The sequence below is a fragment of the Dreissena polymorpha genome, chromosome 3, assembly GCF_020536995.1.
Source record: "Dreissena polymorpha isolate Duluth1 chromosome 3, UMN_Dpol_1.0, whole genome shotgun sequence".
Classification (NCBI taxonomy): Eukaryota; Metazoa; Mollusca; class Bivalvia; order Myida; family Dreissenidae; genus Dreissena; species Dreissena polymorpha.
Window position 1 is genome coordinate 102,181,513 of NC_068357.1, and position 25,294 is coordinate 102,206,806.

The window sequence follows — 25,294 nt, forward strand, 5'->3', positions numbered from 1 at the left end:
AACAAATACACAAAATTCATATCATGGTATCATCCTTTTCGAAGGAAAACATTAAAACTACAAAAATGTGTTTACCACTTCTCTCTGGGAAGCTTTTTAGCAAATGTACATAAAATACGTTAATGTCAAATACGTTAAATCGATTAATTACAATACATTTTCCAACCTGTTTGGTGCCTCTAAATTTAAGATTTCGTCACACTATGACATACATGTAATTGTGTTTTGTCATCGTTCTACAAAGCATCTAGAGCCACGTCATCGCTCGAATCATATGTTTACTGAGCGTGTATATGGCGGAAAATATTAAGTGTGGATGGTGTTTGCTATAAGCAGAGGTAAGTTGCGATTTATGCTTCGATTTACTTTGATTACCACCTTTTGGAAGAAAAGTATGCAACGCAAAAGCAATTTGCATGCGGCAATAGAAATATAAACCCAAATATAAACAATCAATGTATTTAACGTATCTGATGAACAACTTAAACGTATCTGATTCTAATAAATATTGATGGATTTTAATGTTTTAATCGAGTTTTCACAATTTCAATGGTTTTTACCAAATGAGATACATATAGTTAGCATTAACCACCATCATATGTAGCATTGTCAAATATATACAAAACAAAAACCTTCTCGCTTTTCAATATAATGTATCTGATGTCATTTTCGTTCTTTCAGAAAGATGGTCAAAACAGCAGCAGAATACCAGAAAGCGTACAGAGAACGCAAAAAGGCAAGAGATGAAACCTTTTTAGAGAAGGAAAGAGCCAGAGCAAACGGATATAGAAAGCCGATACACGCCAAAACAAAAAAACCAAAAAAGACTTGATAAGAGAAAGAAATAAACAGTATAGCCAGAAGTACCGTGATAGACAAAAACCTTAAAGCAAACCCAAGTTAGAAGTACCACAATAACGACTGAGGCTGAAGAGAAATCCAAAGAGGACGAGCACTCCAATGTTGTTTCAAGTACATCCAGTGAACCTGTTGAATTGAAGGCTCAAGTCGTGGAGTTCATAGAAGAAGATGATGTAAGCGTAATGATGCCAGGGAAAGCAGACGCAAAATTATATGAAGGAGAGAAACAGCAGATTCGCATACTTACAGACTACATGTCTAACATTCTCCAAAGATTTCAAGCAGAAACTCAGGAGAAAATTTCCCTGGCTCTTTTTTGTAAACTACGCCCTGCATACATCAAACTTACTTCTTCAATGTCAAGAAATACCTGTCTATGTTCAAGACATCAGAGTTTTGCGATGAAACTGAACTGCCTTCGTTTACAGGGCGTTGACATTTCCAAAAACCCAGAGACTGTTTGTAAGAACACGACGCAAGAGCAAATGGAAATGCTTCTTGGTGGCATTTCTAACGCGGAAGTAGAATATTAAACATGGCGCCGGGTAGAAGAAGATGGTAAGAGAAAGATGAAAAAAGTATCGGTTAAGTATAGTAAAGAAGACTTCATAATCCTGATGAAGGAAGAATATGAAGCATTCCTGAATCACGTGAGCAGAGTTACAGCCCAATATACAGCACTAAAATTGTTAAAAGAAAACCTACCGACAGGGCTTGCACTAAGAAATAAATTTTGGAAGTCCTGACTTCCTGCCCTTTACTTATGGAAGTCCCACTCAAAAATGTTGGAAGTCCAAACAACTTTAATGTGATTCCAGTTTATATAAGATGGTTATTACTCGTAATTATGGGTGGATTAACAAACTGAAAAAACTCGCGGGACCTAATACGGTAGTGAATCTACGTTATTAATTAAACTTTGATCAATTTTGTTTTTCTTTAATTATTTTTGCCATCTTTCTTTTACCGTGCCGTCTGCCCAAAACCAGCAATTATCTCCTAATCATTAGACAACATATGCCTGGCACGCGCAGAGGCACGAGTGTGTTGTTAAAGCAACCAATTTTAAGCGACTGCTTTGCCACGGTCAATTTGCGATCCGCGCGGGGGGGGGGGGGGGGGGGGGGGGGGTAAATTGTGTAACCGTTAGATAAACAACACACAATAAACTTGCTAATCACCTGCGGGTGGTAGCAAATATAAGGAGGCGGAGTTTAGACTGATCGAGACGTGTGCAAAACACATTGAGTCAGCAGAAAGCAGTGTTGATTGAAGTGTTAATTTAATCGACAGCTTACGTCACGGGTTGCTATTTTCGGCGTATGACCAATTTTATGGAAGTACAGTGGACGTCATGGTTTTTTTTATCAGCGTATGGAAACAATTATCGGGCGTAATATACGGCCGTACGCCGCTTAGTGCAAGCCCTGCCTACCGAGCAATGACATGGTAGTGCAAATGGACTTTGCTGAAAACTTTACGTGTGGGACATCTGACGAAATCCAGAGCGCATATTGGAATGCCAGTTCAGTCACATTACATCCGGTGGTTGCATATTTCAGAGGCAAGGATAATAGTCTAGAGCACTTGAACTTTGTCTTTGTGTCTGACGCTCTGCAACACAACTCTTCAGCCATGATTACGATAATTAAAAAGCTATGCAAAGAATTAAGAGAGATATTCTCTGACGCTCGACAAATTCATTACTGGACGGACAGCCCTTCCTCCCAGTATCGTAATCGATTCGTGTTTGATGCTATCATGCGCTTTGCCGAACGGTTCAGTGGATTTTCGGCACGTTGGAATTACTTTGAATCCGGCCATGGTAAGGGCCCTTGTGACAGCATCGGTGGTGTTGCTAAGAGAAAGGCAAGTGATGCTATAAAGTAGGGAAAAGCCTGTATCCAGGATGCTTTTGACTTTTTCATTTGGGCAAAGGGAAGTTCTGTTAACATCAAGTACCGTTTCTACACCACAGATGACGTTGACACAACTGCTGCTGAAATCCAGAAAACGAATCCGCTTCCAATGCAAGGTACAATGAAAGCACACGCTGTGTTTCCTAAAGAAGGTGGCTTGTTCTCCAGAGAGGTATCCTGCTATTGCCAATCTTGTATCATTGGTGACACTATGCAATTGCTGGATATATGGCATGGTATGGCAAGGAAGGTAGCCGCATTAGTAGATGATGTTAATCATGAAATGGAACCCACCCCTGCAGCTATACCAATGGCTGTACCTGCAGAACTAGACGTGGTCCCCAAGAAAGGTGACTTTGTGGCTGCCGTCTATGAAGTGGTCTGGTACGTTGGAAAAGTTTTTAAGGTTGACGAATTGGACGGCGATGCTAAAATCTCCTTTATGAAAAAAGCTCGTGGAAGCACATCCGTTGAAAAATTCAAATGGCCGCAGCCTTAAGATAAGATATGGGTCAAATTCAACCAGATTCTTTGTAACGTCAATGAACCAGAGCCTGTTGGAAAGTCCGGATGAGAATTCAAATTAGGAGAAGACGATCACGAACTAATTTGCCAGATATTTCAGATGAAATAACTTAATGGCATCAGATACGTTAAAAGTGTCGCGTTGCTAAAATCCATGTTCCACGTCATATAACCGTTCAAAATTAATTAAGTGTATACTTTATCGAAAGTATACCGTTTCTTTAGGCAAATGTTGCATTTATAAACGATTACCATTTTAAATTAAAATTAAGTTTCATACATCAGATACGTTAAATGATAAACACTGTCTCGTATAATAATACCTTTGTTCAAGCATGCACAGATTTGTGAAAACGTGAAAACACTGAACTATTCTACAAACGTTTTCACAAACGAATGTATGAACCAATAACAGTGTTATCCTTAAAAAACAAAGTGTGTTTAGTTGATAAAATAAAATACGGCAGTTACGGTATATTGTTATGTAAGAATGGCGCATTTGTTATTGTTCACCCTTAATTTGTTTTACACTTTGTTTATTTCTTTGGGGAAGGTTCACATGTTGGAAATACGTCCATCGCAAGGTTCTTATACATGTACCACGAAAACGGCTGCTTACTGCTTTTCACAACAGGCAGTCGTATTTAACGTTTCTGACGTATACATTTTAAGTGATACTACAGCATATCGATTTTTGGAAAAATCGAGGTAGGTTTGGATCCCCTGGTGTTTGAATCTTGAAACCAATACTTCATGCTATTCAATAATGACAAACACATGAATAAAAGCATTTTTTGATTTTTTACCATTTGTGACCACCTAATTAGTGCATTTATCATAGAATCAATGATCAGTGTGTACTATTGAGTCTCTGTCCATTTCTAGTATATCTTGAGCTAGAAATCACACTGAGATGCACCCTGTTTTAGGGTCATTTTGTTTTTGAGTTGAATACTATTACCTTGTTAGGCTAGAAAGAAGCCGTAATCGCATTCCATCATATGGCAAATTCTCTGGTCATGCAGGGCTTACAAGTAAGCCAATTTTAAATGTCACTTTTTTTAATTTGACTGGTGCGACTTTTAAGTTATGGACCAACCCCATTAGGTAAGTCAACTAGAAATTCCCGAAAAGTTGACAGTTAACAAAGACCGTTCCAAAACAGGTTTTAAATGCAGTTATTGACCCAAATCAACCACTTGATCGGAAAGATTGACATCTTTCACATTTAACTGATATATTCTTTTACAAAATACTATCTTAAACATTTGAAATTTATCTTTTCTGCTCTAACATATCGAGAAAAACAGCGATGCGACAGACATTCTTGAAATGAAAATCTCCTGAGATTTCACGGTCATATGACGTTATTTCTATTTTTAGTAACATACCATGTGCTCAAGTGTTTTCAAATTCAGAATTACATTTCCCGGTATTTTAAATTATTCTGGCTTGTTTTGTAAACAAATAGTAGTGTAAATACAAACTCAAAATTAATATTTTTTTAAACTACCTGATTCACACTGAAATCAGTCTTATAATCTACCAGACGTAAGTTGTTAATCACAAATAATAGATTTCAGAAAACGAAAGTAATGTTTACAATTTCAGCAAAAATTGTCAAGGTCGATCCGAAAGTATCCAAATGAAAACTCGTCACGTGACAAAGCGACAATGGGGTCAAAATTGTGAATTTCAAACTGATGAGAGTTATTTTCATCTATTCATAATAAAGATATGTTCAAGCTCCAATGTGTTATTACAATGGATGAGCTTCAGTGTCATGCACCTTGTGTTACATTGACGTTTCCACCAAAATAAGTGTCGGAAAAACTGAGCAGTCGACGGAAAAAAATTATGGTTTTTAGGTATCCAAATGTCTTTTGCCTTTTTTCTTGATGATTCCAATAGTTTTATAACATATTTATTTAAAAAAAAAGAAATTTTAGTCTTTAAAACAGCATTTCTCCTTTAATATCAAACGATTTCTAAATGTGCAAGCGGCTTTTTCCCGCTTATTTTAACATTTTATTGAGGTCAGAGTGCTTTTTTGCAAATGTGCATACATGTCAATTATATTGGTATTTTGCTTGGTAAAATTTGTTTGTTCTCTCATGAGAACAGGGTACACCAAATATAAACATGGGACAACCCTACAGGACCTTCAGAATATTATAATAAATCTTTAAATTAAGCTTTTAAACTCATTTTTATGTCCCCCAACACTATAGTGGGGGACGTATTGTTTTTGCCCTGTCTGTTGGTTTGTTGGTTGGTTGGTTTGTTTGGTCAAACTTTAACATTTTGCAATAACTTTTGCAATATTGAAGATAGCAACTTGATATTTGGCATGCATGTGTATCACATGGAGCTGCACTTTTTGAGTGGTGAAAGGTCAAGGTCATCCTTCAAGGTCAAAGGTCAAATATATAGCTTCAAAGTGGCGCAAAAGGGGACCTAGTGTTTCTGACAAACACATATCTATCTTTATTTTGATTATATTTTTATGCCCCCATTTGAAGAGCATCCGTCCGTGTGTCGGTCTTTCGCTTTGTCGGTCTGTCCGCTAAATGGTTTCCGGATGATAATTCGAGAAAGCTTAGGCCTAGGATCATGAAACTGCATAGGTACATTGATCATGACTGGCAGATGACCTCTATCCATTTTCAGGTCAATAGGTCAAAGGTCAAGGTCACAGAGACCCGAAGCAGTAAAATGGTTTCTAACGTATTCACACAATGGCTGCCATTACAACTGACAGCCCATTTGGGGGGCATGCGTGTTTTACAAAGAGCCCTTGTTGTCTTTAGTTTTAAAGCTCAACTCTTTGTTGCTGATTGTAAAACTAAAATATTTTATTTTTCAGAAAAAAGTATGCTTATCTTAATAAGGATGATAAGGATGGTGTACCCTAGTTTGGATTTTTTTTTAAGGGAGCCAACTGTCTGCCATTGAGATGAGCAAAAAATCAGCCAAACAAGCAACTTTATTTCAAAGTTGGGGATCAAAGAAGAAAGATCCAGATGCAGCAGCTGTCAGTGCGTGTCATGTGCCAACAAAGTCAGGCTTCTCTGTTGTAAACAATGATCCAAACAGCTTTATAGATCTATGTGATAGTTTTGATGATGATGAAGACAACCAAATTCTGTGGGAGGCAGAGGAGTCGGTTACATCATCTTTAAACATATCCAGTAATGGGTCATCTCCTAACAGAAATGCATCAACAAGTTGCAACAAAAATCAAACTTCAGAAACATTCGATGGTAACATATCCATTGGGGTCGCCAACTTTCCTTCCACACAGGTGAATCCAACTCAATTTGCAGACTTGCCAGGATTCGACAGCAGTGCTGGTAAACTGTGGATCTACCCTACTAACTACTCTATCAGGGACTATCAGTTTAATATTGTGCAGCAGGTGTTGTTCAAGAATACCATGGTCACTTTGCCGACAGGGCTGGGAAAAACGTTCATTGCTGCCGTGGTGATGTACAACTTCTACCGCTGGTACCCGCAGGGTAAGGTTGTCTTCATGGCACCCACAAAACCACTGGTGGCCCAGCAGATTGAGGCTTGCTACAACATCATGGGAATACCCCAAGACCACACCGCTGAAATGACAGGTGTGTAATAGTGTATACAAAGTCAATAAATATGCAGATAGAAAAAACATTTTACAATGCTCAAAAGTACACTTCCTTTTTAGCTCACCTGAGCGATAGCTCGGGGTGAGCTATTGTGATCACTCACCGTCCGGCGTCCGTCCGTCCGTCTGTCTGTCTGTCTGTAAACAATTTGTAAACATCTTCTTCTACTAAACCATTGAGCCAATTTCAACTAAATTTCATGTGGAGCATCCCTAGGTCATGGGACAAAAGAATTGTTAAAAAAAAATTGATCACATAACCAAGATGGCCGCCATGACCATATATGGTAAAAACCTTAAAAAATCTTCTTGTCAGAAACCGCTCATCAGATTTTCAAAAAAATTCACAGGGATGACCTTTGAAGGCTTCCCTGAAAAAGTTGTTCAAAGAAATTTGATTCGTCAAAAAACATGGCCGCAGGAGCTCGTTGAACTTTGCATGTTTATTCGTTTTTGCCTATTTTGTGAAAACTTTAAAAAATCTTCCACATTTTTTGTCCGATCCTTTCCAAATTTTCACAGTGTCTTTATATCAATGAGGACACGAACCCTACAAAAAATGAGCATTATTGGTCCATGAAGTACAGAATTACCTCCCCTTGAATTGAGAAAATGGTGTTTATGCAATAAAGTCCAAATTTTTCATCCAATTATTTCCAAACTTGTAAGGATTTAGCATGGTTCAAACAAGGGAAACAACTACGGTTTATGCATGTTCTTTTTATTACAGATTTGCCTCCCTTTAATTCATTCAAAATCTCATTTTACAGCAGAGATTCCAAATCTGACCTGTAAATGAGCCCCATATTTACTGCCAGTGCTAGGTAACCTTTTCCCATTTGATCATTCTTAAGTATTGGTCTTGTAATGCTGCTACTGCTTCTGCTACTGCTACTACTACTACTACTACTACTACTACTACTACTACTACTACTACTACTACTACTACTACTACTACTTCTACTACTACTACTACTACTACTACTTCTACTACTACTACCACTACTACTACTACTACTACTACTACTACTACTACTACTACTACTACTACTTCTACTACTACTACTACTACTACTACTACTACTACTACTACTACTACTTCTACTACTACTACTACTACTACTACTTCTACTACTACTACTACTACTACTACTACTACTACTACTACTACTACTACAACTACTATTACTACTACTACTACTACTACTACTACTACTACTACTACTACTACTACTTATAGCCCATGTAGGGAGGCATGCATGTTTTACAAACAGCCCTTGTTTCTATGGGATTTTAACCACAACTGTTCATGTTTATCTCCGACACATATTTTTAGGTCACCTGTCATGAAGTGACACGGTGAGCTTATGTGATCGTGTGATGTCCGGCGTCCGTTGTGCGTGCCTGCGTCCGTCCGTCAACAATTTGTTTGTGTAGACAGTAGAGGTCACAGTTTGCATCCAATCTTGATGAAATTTGGTCAAAATGTTTATCTTGATGAAATCCGGTTTGGGATTGTATTTGGGTCATCTGGGGTCAAAAACAAGGTAACTAGGTCAAATAAAAGAACAATCTTCTGTAGACAATAGAGGTCACAGTTTTCATCCAATCTTTATGAAATTTGGTCAGAATGTTTATCTTGATGAAATCTGGGTTGGGATTTTATTTGGGTCATCTGGGGTCAAAAACTAGGTCACTAGGTCAAATAATAGAAAAAACTTGTGTAGACATTAGAGATCACAGTTTTCATCCAACCTTTATGAAATTTGGTCAGAATTCTTGATGAAATCTGGGTGGGATTGTATTTGGGTCATCTGGGGTAAAAATCTAGGTCAAATAAATAGAAAAACCTTGTGTTGACAATTGAGGTCACAGTTTTCATCCAATATTTATGAACTGTGGTCAGAATGTTTATCTTGATGAAATCTAGATTGGGATTGTATTTGGGTCATCTAGAGTCAGGAACTAGGTCACTAGGTCAAATCATAGAAAAACATTGTGTAGACAATAGAGGTCATAGTTTTCATCTGATCTTAATGAGTCAGGTGAGCGATTCAGGGCCATCATGGCCCTCTTGTTAAGTTTATGTCTTTATGAACACAAATGGCTAGTTCTGGAAAGTAATAATTTTGCATTTAATAAAAGACATACACAGGCACACATCTTGAAGCAGATTTCTTGAACGTTAAAAGCATCATTCATTTCAAATAACACCTCCCCCCCTTCCCCAAAAAACAATTCTTTCTTAAAAGCTGTTGTGGTTTTTTTTTTAAAGGAAACTAAAATCTTGCTTTTATATTGCGTTTGTACAAATGGAACTAAATGTTCTCGTTTACAAGTACATCAATTTGTATTTATATGAAGTTTCAATTTCTTTAAAGGAATGCTGTTGATTTGAAAAATCTCTTGCAATTTGAGTTTATGCCAGTAATTATCTTTGCTGAATTGTTTTCACTTAGGAAGCATGGGTCCCTCAAAGCGTGAGATAGCCTGGAGGGAGAAGCGGGTGTTTTTCCTCACGCCTCAAGTGCTAACCAATGACCTCAGTCGAGGGTCATGCCCTGCCGAGATGGTCAAGTGTCTTGTCATTGATGAAGCCCACAAGGCACTCGGCAACCATGCATACTGTCAGGTAACGAGCGGTCAGGTAGAGTTTGAATAGAGAAAATTGTGAGAAACAATGAACAATCCACTTACTTTAGACATAATATTATGTCTATTGCTTTACCATTTCTCACTCTGAATGTTTAGTAATTACCAGTCCTCATAACATGTATATGTCAGTTAACTGTTGGTCTGTAGAGGATAACAATTGTAATTATGTCTGCCACTATAGTAGTGGGGGACTATAGTAGTGGGGGACATATTGTTTTTGCCCTGTCTGTTGGTCTGTTGGTTTGTTTGCGCCACCTTTAACATTTTGCAATAACTTTTGCTATATTGAAGATAGCAACTTCATATTTGGCATGCATGTGTATCTCATGAAGCTGCACATTTTGAGTGGTGAAAGGTCAAGGTCATCCTTCAAGGTCAGAGGTCAAATATATGTGGCCAAAATCGCTCATTTTATGAATACTTTTGCAATATTGAAGATAGCAACTTGATATTTGGCATGCATGTGTATCTCATGAAGCTGCACATTTTGAGTGGTGAAAGGTCAAGGTCATCCTTCAAGGTCAGAGGTCAAATATATGTGGCCCAAATCGCTTATTTTATAAATACTTTTACAATATTGAAGATAGCAACTTGATATTTGGCATGCATGTGCATCTCATGGAGCTGCACATTTTGAGTGGTGAAAGGTCAAGGTCATCCTTCAAGGTCAGAGGTCAAATATATGTTGCCCAAATCGCTTATTTTATTAATACTTTTGCAATATTGAAGATAGCAACTTGATATTTGGCATGCATGTGTATCTCATGGAGCTGCACATTTTGAGTGGTGAAAGATCAAGGTCAAGGTCATCCTTCACAAGGTCAAGGTCATCCTTCAAGGTCAAACGTCATATAGGGGGACATTGTGTTTCACAAACACATCTTGTTTTCAATCTTGAAATTTCATTCCTGTTGCTACATGTACATATAGGTACCGTAAAACCAACATTATTTTTAGAATACTAATTTTCATGGATTTTGTAGTTGGAACAAACCATTTATAGAAGTGTCAAGCAAAAAATGTTGGGGTGGCTATTTTTACAGAAGCCGAATAGTATTTTCCTCACATTACCCACAGTCCCACTCTTTCGATTTTTAGCTCACCTGAGAACAACGTGCTCATGGTGAGCTTTTGTGATCGCTTTTTGTCCGCCCAGCGTCGTCCGTCGTCAACATTTTGCCTTGTGAACACTCTAGAGGCCACATTTATTGTCTGATCTTCATGAAATTTGGTCAGAAGATTTGTCCCATTGATACCTCGACTGAGTTCGAAACTGGGTCATGCTGGGTCAAAAACTAGGTCACTAGCTCAAAAAAAAGAAAAACCTTGTGAAGTCACATTTGATGCCCAATCTTCATGTAACTTTGTCAAAATGTTTTTCTAATTGATATGTTGGTTAAGTTTAAAAATGGTTCCCGTCTGTTGAAAAACATGGCTATAGAGAAACCTTGTGAACACTCTAGAAGTCACAATTTTTGCCCAATCATCATGAAACTTGGTCAAAACATTGGTTTCATTGATATCTCGGACGAGTTCGAAAATGGTCCAGATCGGTGAAAAAACATGGCCGTCAGGTGGCGGGGCAGTTTTCCTTATATGGCTATAGTAAAATCTTGTTAACAATCTAGAGGCCACATTTATTGTCCATTCTTCATGAAATTTGGTCGGAAGATTGGTCTCAATTATATCTTGCATAAGTACGAAAATGGTTATGTTTGCTTGAAAAACATGGCTGACAAGGGGCGGGACATTTTTCCTTATATGGCTATAGTAAAACCTTGTGAACACTCTAGAGGCCATATTTATTGTCCCATCTTCATGACATTTGGTCAGAAGATTGGTCTCAATGATATCTTGAATGAGTTTGAAAATGGTTTCTTTTACTTGAAAAACATGGCTGCCAAGGGGCGGGGCATTTTTTCTTATATGGCTATAGTAAAACCTTGTTAACACTCTAGAGGCCACATTTATTTTCCGATCTTCATGAAACTTGACAGGGCCCTCAATCTATCAAATCTGCCGCCAAATTTTGGCGGCAGTCCCCCACCTGAAAAGTATATTTTCTCCCCCAAAAACTGATTTTTTTTCCCCTTCAGAAAATGAGAAAAAAAATCGCTGATTTATAGTTGCAAAATTGACTCCAATATATCACTGTCCGTTATATTGCGTTGTCCAATATATCACAAATCGGCTATGGTTATGGCTCCCAAAAATGTCACGAGCATAATCCCCAAATAAAACGCTTTAATCTGAGAATTTGCGGAGATAAAATCAGGTACAAACTAGTATTTTACCCTTTTTTCACCCACTTTAATTTTCTGTTTAATCCGACATTCATAATCCAGTTTTGACCAGATTGTTTGGTTTCATTGTACATCACTGTAACACCTGTGTACTGCGATAAACAATAACTCCTCTTGCCAAACATCAGGTCATTTTGGGTGTTAACATTCTCTCTTGAAATTGCTTTGAACTGCCGAAAAATCCCACCAGTGCACTCATGAAGGTGTATACAATTTTAACTGTAAATGTCACAAGTCAATACTGACCTATCTCAACAATATTTGCGCGTTAGATACAGTGTAAACTACTTACTTTTAATTGAGAGGCCAGGGCCCTCAATCTATTCAATCTGCTGCCGAAATTCGGCTGCAGTCCCCCACCTGAAAAGTATACTTTTTTCCCCTTTTGGGGGGAAAATTCCCCCTAAAAAAAATTTATTTTTTTTTAATAGAAAGATGTGTCTCATGATTATTATATCTCAATTCTATTTCAATTAAATCGTTGCAAACATACTAAATATTGAAAAATGCAATGAATATAGTTCGAACATGTACAAATGTAATAATGAGAGAGTAAGTAAAAAAATCCCCCAAAAAGGGAAACACCGTGAAAATTCCCCCTCCTAAGGGCTGCGGACCCCTTCCCCCAAAGTAGTGTGAGGACGCTGGAGGCAAAGCTCCCTCAGTTTGTCAAAATGCACCATGCTTTCCATGAGGATAAGATGACGTCATTGTTGTTATTTTGTAGATTGGGTCTAATTTGTGCATGCTTTCTTGAACAATAAAACTTGGCAATTGTTTTCGGATTACAAATTTAATTATACGCATTTGAAAATACTAACATGGAATAATGTTTAGTTTTATACCAATGAATAATATATGGATATAACACATACTTCAATAAGGTAAGAAAATAGCGTGTTTTGAGATTACCAAATTATGCTAATGCATACTTAAACATGCAATAATAACCTGACAATTTATATTGCGCGCCGAATATATCAAGGTCGCGATCTTTGGACCCCTTCAACCGCAATATATTTGGACTTTTAAATAAGATTACTGTTATATAGATTGAGTAAAAGTCCACCTTTCTGTCATATAGACAGTCACATATATAGAAATATATGTTTATAACAGTTCAACACAGTTGTTGTGTTTTGTTATAAAAATTCCCCCATTTACAAAAAAATGCCCCTCCTAAGGGCTGCGGACCCCTTCCCCCAAAGTAGTGTGAGGGCGCTGCTTGGTCAGAAGATTTGTCCTAATGATATCTTGGATGAGTTCGAAAATGGTTTCGGTTGCTTAAAAAACATGGCCACCAGGGGGCGGGGCATTTTTCCTAATATGGCTATATATCATGCTTTAGTAAAACCTTGTTAACACTCTAGAGGCTACATTTATTGTCCGATCATCATGAAACTTGGTCAGATGATTTGTCCCTATGATATCTTGGATGAGATCGAAAATGGTTCCGGTTGGTGGAAAAACACGGCCGCCAAGGGGGCGTGGCATTTTTCCTTATATAGCTATAGTTAAACCTTGTTAACACTCTAGAAGCCATATTTATTGTACGATCATCATGAAACTTTGTCAGAAGATTTGTCCCAATGATATTTTGGACAAGTTGGAAAGTGGTTCCAGTTGCTTGAAAAACATGGCCACCAGTGGGCGGGGCATTTTTCCTTATTTGGACTTATGAATCTTCATAAAACTTTGTCAGTATATTTGTTTAAATGATATCTTGGATGTGTATGAAAATGGTTCTGGTCTGTTGAAAAACGTGGCTGCCAGGGTAACCTGTTCACTAGTCATGAAAGTTGGTAAGAAAATATTGTTCAAATGACATCTTGGGCTGCACAGAACAGGTCAGTTCCTTTGAATCTCAGGTGAGAGACTTTGGGCCTTTCAGGCCCTCTTGTTGGCAGTCCTTATCAAATGTACGTACCAAAAACTTCTCTCAGAGATCATCAAAGTAAACGGCTAAAGTAACAAAACACTGCACAATTTTTTATATTAACGGTGGTGAAATAAAGCTGAGTGACAAACATGACCAGGAACAAAATGAATTACAAAACAAAATCACAATTTATCACCTGATCCAGAGCTTGTGAATCAGCCATACAGCTCTGCTGATATAAAATCAGTTGACTTTTGAGAGTGTTTGTTGAACTACCTTGTTGAGATATCTGCCAATTTAGCTGCTTATGGAACAGGCAATAGACAATGGAAATTGAATATCATATTGGTTCTCTTATATAGTCTGGAATAAGACTGACTAATTTGCAACAGAACTGCTGTTTTATATACACATTGAAAATAAAACTTACCTACATGTAGCTTACTAGTCAAGTGAATCTACTAAGGTATAGATTATCAAAATATGTCCAGTTAGAGAAAGCATGAAAAATACAATCAAGCAGATGGTTCGCTTGGATTAGGCTCATGGCAAGTATTAAGCATAACTTAGGAATAAAAAGAAAACCATTTGGTAGTTATGATTATGTTGTTTTATTGTAAATTCATGATGCTTCTGAAGAAGGGTTTTGTTTTTGTTCACATGTAAAAAGAAGCTTGCATAAAACTCAACTTATATACAATTTGGGAACAATTGGCAGAAGTTTTTCAAAGTCTCAATGAGTTGGAAAAATAGAACATTGTGATTGACAATGAATTTGTTTAGAATGTTTTTAGTGAATGTTTTAAGATTTTTTTTACACAATATTTTATCTTTAAATTAAAAAATAATTTGTTAATAAATGTTTTATTGAGTATTTGTAAGTATGTCATGATGTAATTTGCAGGTAGTGAGAGAACTTGTGAAGTACACTCAAGCCTTCCGCATCCTTGCCCTCAGTGCCACACCTGGTAGTGACATCAAGGTAACGTCTCTGGGTTCAATACAATGGCGGTAACATCAACTTAAAGGTAACGTCTCTGGGTTCAATACAATGGTAGTGACATAAAGGTAACGTCTCTGGGTTAAATACAATGGTAGTTGCAAGGAGTAAATGTAACAACTGCCTGTGGATACAGATTTTTGTTTAGGTGAAAAATTCCTTAAAAACGTTTTTTGTCATTCCTGATTAGCCTGTCCAGATTGCACAGGCTAATCTGGGACAACACTTAACACACATGCATTAAGCCCAGTTTTCCCAGAGCTGACTCATTTCAATGGTTCTTCCCCCACTTCAGGCAGTGCAACAAGTGCTCACTAATCTGCTCATATCACACATCGAGATCCGCACAGAGGAGTCCATAGACATCAGGCAGTACTCTCATGAGAGGAAGGTGGAAAAGTTTGTAGTTGCCCTAGGCGATGAACTCTCAAAGGTCAAAGAGAAATATTCACATGTGGGTGCTTTACAATTTTTGTTGTAATCAGTTGACATTGAAAGTAACCATCATTACTTCAGTAGCATTTAAAATCAAGATAATTTCATTTACAGCTCTTGTTGGCGTTTAAAAATCACCTGTTTCAATAGTATTAATCACTATGAGGTATACAAATTACAAAATACCTAGAAAATAATTTGTAAACAATATGAAGGACACTTGAATATTCTCAGAAGCTTAGTGAAGCCTTGAGCCTGAAACAGCTGTTCTTGCTAAACATGACTACTCAGGTTAATAGGTCTTTACTAGGCCATGAAGTGTTCAATCTTATGATATGTTTTTCTTTTCATCCCATGCTCCTTGCTGCTTTAAAGAAATAACATAATCTTATACAGAGTAGTCTCTCTGTGTATCAGATCATGGACGTGGTGGTGGGGCGACTGAAGCGACAGGGGGTGCTGTACAACAGGGAGACAACAAGCTTCTCCAAGTTCCTCATTCTGAAAGCACGAGAGGCATTCAGGCAGAATCCACCTGAAAAACTGCAGGTAGTTCAGATCCTTTCTTAAAATAGCTAATTTTGTTAAATTTGTAAAAAAAAATCATCCCAGTATGGGCACTTCCTACTGGATGTATTGGTGCAGTATTTATGACTTCATTAGGGTTGTGTCCTTTTGTTGTGTAAACATGTTCTTAAGCATGCAAATTGTGAACCTGGGTACAATGATTAAAAAAGATTATGTAAAAACCAGCCTCTTATGGGTGCATCCTTCTCATTTGAATGTATGTTTAGCTACCATATACCTGTAAATTATTTTTTATTTCGGTTGCTTTAAACTGATATGAACATGTATAAGTTTCCTTACAATGGCATTTCAATATTAATTATTTTTCACGTTTATTAATATTCTCTTCAGCGTAACTTGTATGGAGTAGTGGAGGGTGATTTTGCCCTGGCAATGAGTCTTTACCATGGTTACGAACTTCTGCAGCTACATGGGTCAAGGTCACTGTACAACTTCCTTGACAGTGTTGTTTCTGGGGATAAAAGTTGTGGTCGCACACGGACCGAGCTTCTCAGGAATGCAGACTTCAACCAGCTTATGGAAATGTTGTCTGGGAAATACAAGACTCCTGAGGGGTATGAATCAGCACATTTTTATACTATAGTCCTTAAGACTATGACCCCTGGAGAACTATTGAAAGCAATACAAATATTGTCATTTCTGATACATCTGTGCACATAAAAAATTTGATAAATAATTAATATATATGTGCAAGCCTTTCCTTAGAATTTTGTGTCAGGCATCAGTGAAAAGCGCACAGTTTAGCAGTTAACATGTTGGATTGGTTACATACCCATGTTTGATTAATAATTGTATTTATAATTTTCATGCTATAAAATAAAAAAGTATGTAACACTAAGTGTAAACACCACAATAAGCTGCATTTTAAACTTTTTGAATTTGTTTTTACTGCAACCCATGCCAAAGACTAAAAAATCTTACTCTAGAGAGGTCGGATAACTTTGATAATTTACGGGACCTAAGCAGATTTTACCGGACCTTAATCATCTCTAACCAAATAATAGAAAATACCTTTTAAATAGTTTATAGTTATAACGTTCACAATTATTAACAACTCTAAATACAATCAAATAACAACTAAATTGTACCCTGTTATATTTAAAATATGGTAAAACTTTCAATTAAAAGTGAAGAAAGCTTTGTGACACTGAACAGGCAGACAGCAACGTGTGGGTCCCCACTTTCAATTAACGATCATCACAAGGATTGAAACCAGCTAAATTCAATTCAACCAATAAAATACTTGTTGTGTTGCCTACATCATGAAACAAGTTGCAATATTTGACTGGTTCTAAGAATCTTAGTTGGAGGTTGTTCTGTCACCAGCAAAGATAGCAAGCTCGACTGGTGGTTTAAATAAGTTATTTTTAATGTAAACAATAGATCAAAGTAAAATAACTATTTACTGGTCAGAATTGTAAACACTTTTCTTGTTTCGTTGGCATTTAGACCCAAACAACATTTTACATTAGTTTTTGGAATATATTGGACCTCAGCAAATTTTATAGGCAATATCCGAGGACTGACGTCTTTCACATGGGTTGGTTCTTTGTTGTAATTTATAAGTGGCAAGATAAGGATATAATTATTCTTGCAAGTATAGACACTGATCAACTCGAGACTGCAGAATGTTACACAGTTAAAACTTCTTCTCCCACGTTTATACGGCTGGTTGTTAGTTTGATTTCTGTTGCTTTACCACTTTCTTTGAAGAAAGAACTGATTATAAAAGAAATTGTATTGGACTGACTTCTGCTTAAACAAATATAGAAAATAATACACTTCTAATTTCTTACCCTCTGCCTTAACATTTGGATTACTGCCATGCTTATTTACTTACACATCTGCAGTTGGGAATTTTTGTGCCATTGGCAAAAGTCACCTGTAACAGTCCTCTAAAGCACATTATAATGTTTTGATGTTATTAACATGGTCATGGACTCACATAATTGCAAACTCTGAAGACATTAATATGCTCATGACTTTGCCATCAAGCGAAACACACTGATGGCTAATTAAAACTTCAACACCAACACAGTAATAAATGGAGATCACTGCAAAAACATATGCTCGAATTACATGGCTGACATTTTGTCTTTAAGAACTGTTAAGTATTCATTTCCTGAATAAGTGTAAGCAGGCCCACATAATTAATATATTGTTAACTGACCTTTTGAAGACATTATGTACAAATGTATGTGTTAAATTCATGCATTCTTGATTGATGTACATGACATAATAATTTTGATGTTCTGGAATTTCTATATTTGTATGTTTGGAAGTATATTACTCACAAGCTTCCAAGATTTCATTGGTATTTCTAGCTTACCTTAATTGTACAAATACAATGTATGTCTCAGTGTGGCTGATGCAACCAACTGATTATTGACTAATCAATCCTATTTACTTGTGGCTGATGCAACCATTTAACTGATTATTGACTTTAATCAATCCTATCTCAGTGTGGCTGATGCAACCATTTAACTGATTATTGACTTTAATCAATCCTTTTTTGGTGTGGGTGATGCAACCAACTGATTATTGACTTTAATCAATCCTATTTTGGTGTGGGTGATGCAACCATTTAACTGATTATTGACTTTAATCAATCCTATCTCAGTGTGGCTGATGCAACCATTTAACTGATTATTGACTTTAATCAATCCTATCTCAGTGTGGCTGATGCAACCATTTAACTGATTATTGACTTTAATCAATCCTATTTTGGTGTGGGTGATGCAACCAACTGATTATTGACTTTAATCAATCCTATTTTGGTGTGGGTGATGCAACCATTTAACTGATTATTGACTTTAATCAATCCTATCTCAGTGTGGCTGATGCAACCATTTAACTGATTATTGACTTTTATCAATCCTATTTTGCCCAAATTCATATGCTGTTTGAAAGCAAAAACCAACACTTTTCATTACAGTTTGACATCAAGCCAGGTTGACGCTAGACCGAAGGTGGTAGGTCATCCAAAGATGGAGAAACTACAGGAGATTGTCCTGGAACACTTCAAGAGGCATACGATTGGTATGTCAATAGGTTCAGACAAGGAAATATATGGTGGTTAAATAGTTTCTTTAAGTGCCTTTGTAGATTTTAGTTAAGAATAGCTTTTTGAAATCCAAAGTACATGTAAAATGCAATTACTGGTATTGCATGTTATTGCATAAATAATTTTTTAATAATCATATACAGATTGTGTGTTATAGAAATGTCTGACGATTTAGTTGATGAATTTTACAAGTAGTATGGCGTCAGGCTTCTCCGAACAGGGTCTAAGTCTGGATACTTTTAGCCAATCCAAAATAAATTTACATTTCACCTCTTGGAAGTCATTATCTACGCATGAGCAGAAAGCGTGATCTTTCTTTTCCGGTTTTGCAAAGTTTCAAGGCGTGGACATTTTGAAAAACTAGAAAAACAATCACTTGTTCTGAAGGTAAGAATTTTCTTTAACGTTCTTATTGGGTATGCTAAGCAACCTTGATAACATTATTTTCTAATACTATTGTTTAAATTAACAGGGGTGTCAATTTTTGGGATTATTCCGGAAATCCGGATTTCAGCCAACCAGGGTCGATTTTGAGATGAATGAAAATCCGATTAGATATTGTTTTTTGAAAAGGGGGGGATTCGATTAAAAGCGCAATAAATTGAGAACGAAATTAATATATTTGTTAAAGCTTCATCATCTTTGCGCTCGGTACCGATTTTGCCCAGTATTTTATTAATTTATTTCTGATTGGCTAGCCAATGTCACAGACATAAACGATAACTGACAATAAAATACTAAATCGTCGCTACTTTGCTACTTTCCGAAATTATTACAAGTCAACGAAATGTTGCACATGCTCACTTTCATGAAATATTCTAAGTGATCGATTAGAGAAGTTAAGCAGCTCAATAGCATATTGTAAAGCATTATGTTAACCCAATTATATATTGATTACGTATTTGCTAGGTAAATGGTTTTCGGCATTCAAACAATATGCACATTTTATTTCATGTGCAAAACAGGTACATTTTTCGGATTGTCGTTTTTGGATACAGCTTTTTTTGCTGATTTAATTTATTTTTTACGTCCATTATAAACAAACATATAATGACGAATACACATGCGGTGATATAGATGGTCTGATGAATAATATTTTGCATAGTGCTCACCAAAAATTGCAACTAGAAATACTATAAAATAGTACAAATAGAGAGGGCTCAAAGGGGGTTGGGGGCATTGCCCTTTATTTCCGTTGTGGACCTGCGTTCCCAGACCCCTGGTCTAATTTTCCGGATTTTAAATTTGGGACAATTGACACCCCTGAATTAAAGCTTGCCAGCGTGCAAGTGAATTATGTTATGTAAAGAGGTTACAGTCATAAGTGACAAGTATAAATGTGACGTCACGCGATTTGTATGGATATGACGTAGGTATACGAAAGAGCCGACATAAAATTCAATAGTAGGCTCTTCCGGATACCTGTTTTTAGCTCAACTATTATATATGAAATATATATAGTGGAGCTATCCTACTCACCCAGGCGTCGGCATTGGCGTTTGTGTGAGCGTTCAAACGTTAAAGTTTGCGTACTACCCCAAATATTTTCAATGTCCCTTGACATATTGCTTTCATATTTTGCATACTAATTCACCAACATGACCCCAACTTATAAACACGAGCACACAGCTGTATCAAGCATTTTGACAGAATTATGGCCCCTTTTATACTTAAAATATGCATATTATTGATAAATCTATGTTAAAGTTTGCGTACCACCCCAAATATTTTCAATGTCCTTCGACATATTGCTTTCATATTTTGCATACTTCTTTACCAACATGATCCCAACCTATAAACAAGAGCACACAACTGTATCAAGCATTTTGACAGAATTATGGCCCCTTTTATACTTTAAATATGCATATTATTGATAAATCTATGTTAAAGTTTGCGTAATATCCCAAATATTTTCAATGTCCTTTGACATATTGCTTTCATATTTTGCATACTTCTTTACCAACATGATCCCAATCTATAAAGAAGAGCAGACAACTGTATCAATCATTTTGACAGAATTATGGTCCCTTTTATACTAAGATAATTGAACATTTTGCTTAAATTGCCATAACTTCTTTATTTATGATCACATTTGATTCATACTTTGACAAAACAACACTTACCTGACATACCACAATTCGCTCCACCCAAACCATCCCCCATGCCCCACCCCAGAATCCCCCCGCCAATTAATTTTTTTAAAATTCCCCCTTATTTTTGAAAGATCATCTATTAAATGACCACACACCCACATTATACCCCCCCCCCCCCTCTCCACAGGCTTTCTACTGCCTCTCCATAAAAAACTAGGGCAAAAGTAGGGCAAGATTTTAGCAAAAAGTAGGGCAAAGTAGGGATTTTTATTGTTAAAAAGTAGGGCTAAAAAAGAAAATTATTACCATTTTTCAGCTGGAATTACTGTTAAATTGATGCATATCCTAGTCCATATGATGCTGTGAGAATGCCTTGTTCTGCCCATCCTTGAAATACAGGCATCTGAAATTGTTATTTCTCATTTAACATCAATTTACACAATGGAATACAATAATGAACAAGACATTCAAAACATACACTGTTAATTTTATAAAGCAAAGTACAAAAGCCCTTAGCATTAACCCTTTCCTCCATGAATATGTACCAAACTTCACCCACTATGAATATATAAGTATTCTTGCACTAGCACTAAAACAAAGAATTTTCTCACCACAGGCAATAGTGAAGAATTATATTTTTATTATAGTAACAGTTTTGACAAAAATTAAAAGATGAAAAATGTCTTTGTTGGTGTTTTCACACTTCTTTATTGATTGTTCATTAAAAAAAATCGAGGTATATCAATCCCCGCGTCGTCGCGGTATTGTTTGTTTAAGTTTTTGTTGTCATGAAAACTCGTTGATTTACAACGCAAAACGTCTTATTTGAACTGTCGCTAATTATTTCAATCATATTTCTCAACTTCGCTTTTGCTTTATTTTGATAATTTAATCCAAATTTTAATGTTAGCAATTCCGAAAATTTGCACTGTATGTGAATTGACAGTTTGACGTCATCAAAGGAAAGCCGCTTCCTGTCTGAAGCAATAAAGCGACAAGTTTCTCGCCGACAAAATTGGCTTCCTTTGTCTAGCAATCAACATGCCGAACCAATCGTGTGTTTGTTCCTCAATGGCAATCGTCCAATTAAATAAAAGCACGTGCAAAGCTCCGCCTTCGAACCTTTTTGCAGAGAACGGAGGTGGAGTTAAACGGTTAATTGAGACTGGGTTATACGCTAGTTGAGTTCCGATTTGCCAAAATTTCTCGGCCCTAAGTATTGAAACGACGAATACATTTATCAATGATTTTCCGATCTCTGCATAAATATGCTACCGTGCGAGTATACTACGTAGGTTACAAACCAACAATAGAGATATAGACTCATTTTAGTTTCTTTCAATAGAGACAAACAAATGATATTTGTCTAATGGCTTTACGTCGATAACACCAACTGTATGGAATTGAGCGTTCGGGTGTATTGTTTGACTCACTATAAATACCGATCAACTAGACGCAGTGACGGCGCGAAATACCGGGTCAAACTGGATTAAATCGGGAGCATCTCTTAATGGGGAAATATTTAAGTCGATGAAAAATAAAATGGGATCCACGGACGATTTGCGTAAAATTGGACATTGCGATGTTGCGGGTCTGCAGAAGACTATGTCATACGATGTTGTGAGCGGCAGGTAATGAAAATGTTACACTGTTCAAATGTGAGGAATAGGTAATAGTGGTTCGAATTTAACGCGCAGGGGTCTTGAAAAAACACGCGCAGTGCGCGACAATAAGGACATATACGGTGTTCTCAAGAGAATAATCTTAAAAATTGTCGAAAATATAGTGCTTTGCAACCCATGCTCCTGATCGTATAAACGCTCCCTACTTTAAAACAAAACATTAAGCACCCGAAAAACTCAGATTAAATGATTGCGCAATATAAGAATGGCGGCCATTTTCGGCCCAATTTTCAGGTTTTTGATCTTGAATTCTTTTTTTTCTCCATTTTTGCTTTAAAAAATCGCATGCGCGTTATACATGGGAGCGCGCTATACATGGTAAAATACGGTAATTGTATAAGCAAACAGAGACTAAGGTCTATTCCGTTTGCAAAGGTGTTAAAATGAGTATACATGGAGTAAAGGGTTAAGTAAATTAGTTTCAAAGCAAAAAGGTTTGTCATTATGATTGCAAGCAAAGGATTATTTGAATAGTAACCGGTCAGGCCGGGGATCAAGGGGGCCGCTCCCGACCGAAAACGAATTCTAGACATTTTGAGGGACAAAATACTGCTATTCTCAGAGCACAAAAAGTTAAAATGAGCTCTAAAAAGGAAAGAAAATTTTAAGATTGTCACATTTTTAGTATACTTTACAATGTAAAAACATACAGTCCACTCTCGTTATCTCGAAGTCGGCGGGAATAAGAAAATATATCGAGATAACGAGAGTTCGAGGTATCCGATTTGGCGTTTTTAAAGAAAAAATAAGACAAATATTTACCTTGTTTTTAACATAAATATACCTGCTAAGTGGTCTAACTTTTTTATTTTACTTTAACATTTTTACGAGGCATGATTAAATTTAAATGCTTAAAATGACGTTTTAAGTATTACATAATTGCATGAACACATGCGGTTATAATTTTTCTAAACTGTCGAGTAAACATCCGGTAATGTTGCTATTTATAGTTATGATGCAATTGACGTCCAATCAAGACGAGGGTTTTCCATCTGAACATGCGTAAATCACGTTCCAGAGTTCCAGAATACTGAACATTTTGTAGTTTGAAATGCAAAGTTCAATCGGTTATAAAATAAAAAATTAGTCTTTCGGCCTTTCGGCAGGCGGTGCATTAATTGCAGTTAATTGATGTTAAAGTGACAGTTAAAGTGACAGGCCTTACTCAAGTTTTAATTGCTAACGACATTACACACGTGTGATCATTGATGCAATCAACGGATCGATTTCCTACCGCACAGTATCGGGAGCAGCCGGGCGAAGCGGGGCGGTGAAGTATCAAAGAAAATTTTTCTCACTTTTTGCCGACACTGGGACAGTTATTCGCACTTCGAGATAAACCACAGTAAATACATGTAAAATCTGGACTCGGGACAAAATTTTATATCGACATATTGAATTATTCAACATAACGAAAATCGAGATATGCGATGTTTATTTATATAGATAAAGAAGGAAAAAAGTTGGGACATTGAGCTTACTTCGACATATCGAGAATATCGAGATATCCGATGTCGACATAACGAGAGTGGACTGTATTATTCTATCCCTTACCCGATAATCCAGTATTATTATGATTTATTTGTTCAAAACCCAAATACAGCCATTATTGACGATGAATGTCTAAAAGAATTTAGTAAACACAAACGTCAGCCATTTAACGCAAATGCATATACAAATTGAAGGATTAAGAGTGGTTACAAGTAATTTTTATGTTAGTAAAACTGACTAGTTATAGTATTAAAATGGACATTGTATGGATCTAAGTTGTTTGTATGTCACTGCTGCAACATAGTATTGACACAAAGCAAATCAAGGCTGGTCAAAGCAGTTGGTCAATGCAGTGTCTTATATCAAACTACAAATACCACGGTGTTAATCAAATTCTATTCAATTTATTAAAAGTAGATGTGTGTCCATAGGACACAGATGCCCCCACAATTTGGCTCTGTCACAAAGATTCCTATCGTTTACTAAATCAGGGGCCATAACTCCATAGATATCTGATACCCTTGCATCAAAATACTCAGGTATATAAGTTCACATGCTGACAATTATTCACAGAAAGATGGCTCTAGCAGTTGTACTTTTGAGTTCTGAGCGACACAAACTTTGGGATATGGACAGTCAGATGGACGGACAGACAAACAATGGCAAATCACCCCCTCCCTTTTTTGTGGGGTCATAAAAAATTATATATGATTAATATGACAGTTAGGAAAAGCAAGCTCAACATATAAACTTAAATGTATTTTGTAAGAAAGGAAAGCAGCATCTGCAATTACGAATTAAACCCATAAAGTTTAAAACACAGCATGGCATTTGTGGGTTCCCTCAGTTAGTAGCATCACTGGGAAAAAAAAGAAATTTGGCAGTGTAAAGTCTAGATGAAGCGTGCATATCTGTCACCTCTATTACAAGAAGCACAATTTTTAGCGAGGCTGTTTTCGGAGAAAACCCGAGCTATTGTCATAGCCAGCTTGCCCGCCGTCCACCGTAGGCATCGTGCTAAAACCTTAACATTGACTCTAAAATCAAAGTGCTTCCACCTACAACTTTGAAACTTCATATGTAGATGCACCTTGATGAGTTCTACACGCCACACCCATTTTTGGGTCACTAGGTCAAAGGTCAAGGTCACTGT

The 25,294-nt window shown here is 36.7% G+C and overlaps 2 protein-coding genes across 2 annotated transcripts in view; one reads left to right on the top strand and one right to left on the bottom strand.

Moving 5' to 3' along the window:
- The window catches only part of LOC127872916 (uncharacterized), a 320,943-nt gene that overhangs the window by 112,342 nt on the left and 183,307 nt on the right, over positions 1 to 25,294 (bottom strand). The gene's annotated exons all lie outside the window — the stretch shown is intronic.
- The window catches only part of LOC127872885 (Fanconi anemia group M protein-like), a 61,011-nt gene that overhangs the window by 12,007 nt on the left and 23,710 nt on the right, over positions 1 to 25,294 (top strand). Inside the window, exons 2-8 of the mRNA XM_052416367.1 lie at positions 6,239 to 6,928; positions 9,411 to 9,583; positions 14,693 to 14,770; positions 15,084 to 15,242; positions 15,641 to 15,772; positions 16,142 to 16,365; positions 18,747 to 18,850. Coding sequence (XP_052272327.1) covers positions 6,239 to 6,928; positions 9,411 to 9,583; positions 14,693 to 14,770; positions 15,084 to 15,242; positions 15,641 to 15,772; positions 16,142 to 16,365; positions 18,747 to 18,850 — 1,560 coding nt within the window. The remainder of the gene's footprint in view (positions 1 to 6,238; positions 6,929 to 9,410; positions 9,584 to 14,692; positions 14,771 to 15,083; positions 15,243 to 15,640; positions 15,773 to 16,141; positions 16,366 to 18,746; positions 18,851 to 25,294) is intronic.